This window comes from Gossypium hirsutum, chromosome A10, assembly GCF_007990345.1.
Source record: "Gossypium hirsutum isolate 1008001.06 chromosome A10, Gossypium_hirsutum_v2.1, whole genome shotgun sequence".
NCBI lineage: Eukaryota > Viridiplantae > Streptophyta > Magnoliopsida > Malvales > Malvaceae > Gossypium > Gossypium hirsutum.
In genome coordinates, this window is record NC_053433.1 from 74,440,355 (window position 1) to 74,445,289 (window position 4,935).

General features: G+C 38.6%; 1 protein-coding gene across 1 annotated transcript; it reads right to left on the minus strand.

Moving 5' to 3' along the window:
• Positions 1-2,386: 2,386 nt before the first annotated feature.
• LOC107960256 (uncharacterized) lies at positions 2,387-3,378 on the minus strand. The gene is made up of 3 exons (XM_041078547.1): positions 3,115-3,378; positions 2,840-2,958; positions 2,387-2,732 (listed from the first exon to the last, which is right to left on the minus strand). The coding sequence occupies exons 1-3, from the start codon at positions 3,376-3,378 to the stop codon at positions 2,387-2,389; spliced, it is 729 nt and encodes a 242-aa protein (XP_040934481.1).
• Positions 3,379-4,935: the final 1,557 nt, after the last annotated feature.

The window sequence follows — 4,935 nt, forward strand, 5'->3', positions numbered from 1 at the left end:
GCCTTTAGATCATATATTATTTCTTTCATGCTCACTTTTATTGTTGCTTTGAGTGCGTTAATATCGAATCGTTATTCTAGAACTTGCTTGATTATACATGTCAAAAACACACCATTGATTTGATATGTCGAGATAATAAAGGCACTTAGGTTTAACCCACTTACTCCATAAAAGCCTACCCTCATAATTAACCCTTAGTGAACCCGTTTGAGCCTAACAAGCTATTCATTGATTTACCCTCAATATTAACCCATAACTTGTTATTGTTGAAATCCCCTAATTTGGTCCCTATTTTTGTCGAGATTTGATTTGAATTAATTGCTTAGCTATGTTTTATTTTTTGTTGTAATAATTAGCAAAGTTCTATATAAATTGACTTGTTCTTAAAATAAAAACATACATGCATATTAGTAGTAATTCTTTGTTTTTGAGCTTAAGTTATCCCATGAAGAAAAGCTCAATTCTCGAATTTTCTAATTAGAAATGTAATTTATCAAGTTGTAGTATTTTTGTAGTTAGGTAATTTTTCAATTCAATCTCAATTTTAACCTTCTTTTTCAGCTTGTAACCACACCCCTAACCAAAGCCTTACAACCCTCTAAAGACTTTTTGATTGATGTATCATCTTAATATATAGTGGTGGAGGTTTGACTTTCACGCAAGCCTATGGTAGTAACTTTTCATATTGACTGTTGAATGCTAAATTTCTTGTCCTTAAACACCTCGAGTGATTTGAGTGAGTCTTTAAGTGAGGATGTGAAACTCTGTGATATTTTGAATCAAAGGTGATTACTTAAATAAGGGGGGACACCTAGGTTTTTGTGATAAAATGCTCAACTTGGAATGTTTGAAACTTTGATGTTCTTCGAGTTGAATTTTCAATGTATGATTACTTATGGATTATTTTGAGATACTAATGATGAGAATTATAAGTTGAGAAGAATTTATTTTGATTGTGAGTTGAGGATTTTGCTTGAGGACAAGCAAACGCTTAAGTGTGGGGATATTTGATAAATTGTAATTTATACATATTTTTATCCCATGCTTAGCATAATTTTAGGTGAATCATCCTTAGAATTGGTGAATTCAATGCTCCTAATCCTTTAATTTCATGTTTTATACTTAAGAGAGAATAAGAGAGTAAAAAGAGCGAGAAACGGGCCAAAAATGGAGAAACTAGGTCAACATGGGATATCAACACGGCCTGGACTTCCTCATACGGGTAGTTCACACGCCCGTGTCCATTTAACAGACTCAATCACGGTTTGAAGCAATCGCACACGGGCATGTCACACGGGCATGTCCCTGTCGAGCCCAAGTCTAGTCCTATTCGGAAAAGGCCACTCTTGAAGGTTTAGAAGCATTTTAAAGCCTATATAAACACCCCAAGAGGTACCAAAAAAACACACGGAGTAGGAGGCAAGGAATTACTCGAAGAAAGCCGATTGATCCATCTCAGAAGTCGGATTCACCTTCAAGACTGAAGATCTCCCTTCAATTCCCTTCAAGAGTTCTTGGGTTTTCTTTATGTTTTGTTATCATTATTCTTTTGAGATGTTTTCTTTCATAAATATAAACTAAACCCCCTAAATACCTAAAAGGAATGAAACCTAAGACAGATCTTGTTATTATGTTCTACATTGTATGATAAATACTTTACTTGTTCTTAATTATGTGTTCTTAATTCTTGCTTTAATATTCCAGGATATTCATTCAAGTATTGATGTGCTTATTCAGAGGAGAAAAAGTCCCTATCTAAGAGTAGATCTAACATAATTAAGTGGAGTTGATTGCACGCCTAGAGATAGGGTGACATAATTTTACCGGATTAGGGTAAAACCGAATAAGGGAATCCATAGATCGAGTTAATGCAACACTAGGGGTTTTAATTAGAAAGAGATTTCAATTAATCAACCTAGGGTTAGATGTTGTTAGTCTCGAGAGAGATAATAATATAACTTAGGGATTTCTACGGATCAATTCAACTGAATAAATCGTCTGATTCAGAGTCAATAACAAGTGAAGTCTAGGTGGATTTTTCCCTTAGGTATTGTCCAAATCATTTAGTTTTCCCAAAAGTTATTTCCCCAATTTACTTTTTGTGCATTCTTAGTTTAGTAATTAGTTTAGATAAAACAATCCCCTTTATTTTTAGGCTAGATAATAAAAAGAAAGTTAATACTAGAACTTTTAGTTCCTTTGGGTTTGACATCCCGGTCTTGCCATAAGCTATACTACTGTTCGATAAGGTGCACTTGCCTTTTTCGTGATAATAGTTAGTTTTCAAGAACGGACATTCATAAATCATAAAACTTATCACGATTTGTTCACATCACCTGGTCAGAAAAAGGTGAGGATATTGCTGACATATTGAATCCTCTAGCTCTCAAGTTGCCTCCTCAGTGCTATGATTCCACCGCAGCACCTTCACTAAGGGAATAAAATTCCTATGCAGAACTTTGACGTCGCAATCCAAAATTTGAACTGGCTCTTCCTCGAACGTCAAATCTAGTCTAACCTCAATTTCCTCCACAGGCGCAATGTGTGTGGGATCAGAGCGGTAACGTCTCAACATCAAAACATGAAAAGCATCATGAATACGATCTAACTTTAGAGGTAACTCCAACTGATACGCGACTAGCCCAACTTGCTTCAGAATCCGATATGGCATAGTAAACTGGGGACTCAGCTTACCCTTACGTCCGAACTTCAGAACATTCTTCCAGGCGAAACTTTAAGGAAGTCTAAGTCCCCCACAAAATACTCAATGTCCTTCCTCTTCAAATCAGCATAAGACTTCTATCTATCAAAAGCCTCTTTCAAACGCTCTCGAATCAACCGGATCTTATCCTTAGTCTCTGAAATCAACTCCGGACCCAGAACACGTAGCTTATCCAATTCAGTCCAGCTCAAAGGGTTGCAACACTTACGACCATAAATTGCCTCGAAAGGTACCATCTGAATACTAGACGTATAGCTGTTATTGTAAGCAAACTCTGCCAAAGGCAAGTACTTCTACCAACTACCTCGGAAATCCATAACACAGCCCCTCAACGTAACCTCCAGTATTTGAATCACCCTCTCCGACTGACCATCTGTCTGAGGATGAAATACAGTACTGAAGTCAAGTCGTGAACCCAAAGCCTCATAAAGTTTCTGCCAAAATCGAGAAGTAAACCAAGGATCCCTACCGGAGATAATCGACACTGGAACCCCATGTAGTCTTACTATCTCTGAGATGTAAAGTTTAGCCAACTTCGGTAAAGAGAAGTCTGTCTTAACAGGAATTAAGTGTACAGAATTGGTCAACCGATCCACGATGACCCAAATAGAATCCTTCTTAGTGAATGTTAAGGGCAATCCACTAACAAAATCCATCGTCACTCACTCCCATTTCCACGTCAGTATCTTAACTGGCTGTAGCAACCCCGAAGGCAACTGATGCTCAGCCTTAACTTGCTGATAAGTCAAACAGCGAGCAACGAAATCGATTACCTCACGCTTCAACCCTGGCCACCAGTACAACTCTCAGAGATCTTCATACATCTTATTTCCACCATGAAGCATAGCGTACGGACTACTATGTGCTTCCCTCAAAATTGACAGCCTCAAATCCCCATCATTAGGTACATAGATCCTACCTCGAAAGCACAATACCCTATCATTATTCAACCCAAAATTTACAGTAGTCCCAATCTTAACCTGACGAAATCTCTTCTTGAGAGTCTTATCCTCTAACTGTTTAGCTCTAATCTACTCAATCCATGTCGACTTCACTTATAGCTCTGCCAGAAGACTCCCATTGTCATAAAGACTCAGTCGAGAGAACAACGCTCTCAAATCAGCCACAACCCTATGACTTAATGCATCAGCCACCACATTGGCCTTTCCAGGGTGATACTCTATACTGCAATCGTAATCTTTAAGCAGCTCAACCCATCGTCACTGCCTAAGATTTAACTCCTTCTGAGTGAGGAGATACTTGAGGCTTTTGTGATCAATGTAGATGGTACACTTCTCACTATACAGATAGTGCCTCCAAATCTTTAATGCAAAGACAACTGCAGCCAACTCCAAATTATGCGTCGGATAATTAGCCTCGTGAGTCTTAAGCTGTCTAGACGCATAGGCAACTACCTTACCATCTTGCATCAAGACACAACCCAAACCCACATGTGACGCATCACTATTAACCACGAAGTCCCTACCAGGCTCAAGCTATATCAGAACTGGAGCCTAAGTTAAAACTATCTTGAGCTTCTCAAAGCTCTCTTGCTATGCATCAGTCCAAACAAAAGGAACTCCTTTACGCAGCTACTTAGTTAACAGCACTGCGATCAACGAGAACCCTTCTACGAAGCATCGGTAATATCTTACCAGTCCCAGAAGACTACCGATCTCTAACACATTCTTCAGCTATTTCTAATACAACACAGCCTCAATCTTACGAGAATCAACACGAATCCCCCCAGCAGACACCACATGCCCCAAAAAATTACTTCCTGAAGCCAAAACTCACACTTAGAGAACTTTGCATAAAGTTGTTTCTCACGAAGGATCTACAGAACAACCCTGAGATACTCATCATGGTCGTCCTCAGACTTAGAGTAAATCAAGATGTCACCGATAAACACCACCACGAACTGGTGTAAGTAGGGCTGAAACACACGGCTCATCAAGTCCATGAATGCCGTTGGTGCATTAGTCAACCGAAAGGGCATAAACAAAAACTCGTAATGTCCATAACAAGTCCTAAATGCCATCTTGTGCACATCAGAATCCTTAACCCTTAACTAATAATAACCTAATCGTAGATTGATCTTGGAGAACATAGAAGCCCCTCTGAACTGATCGAATAATTCGTTTATCCTCGGAAGTGGGTATTTATTCTTAATCGTCAACTTATTCAATTGACGATAATCGATGCACATCCTC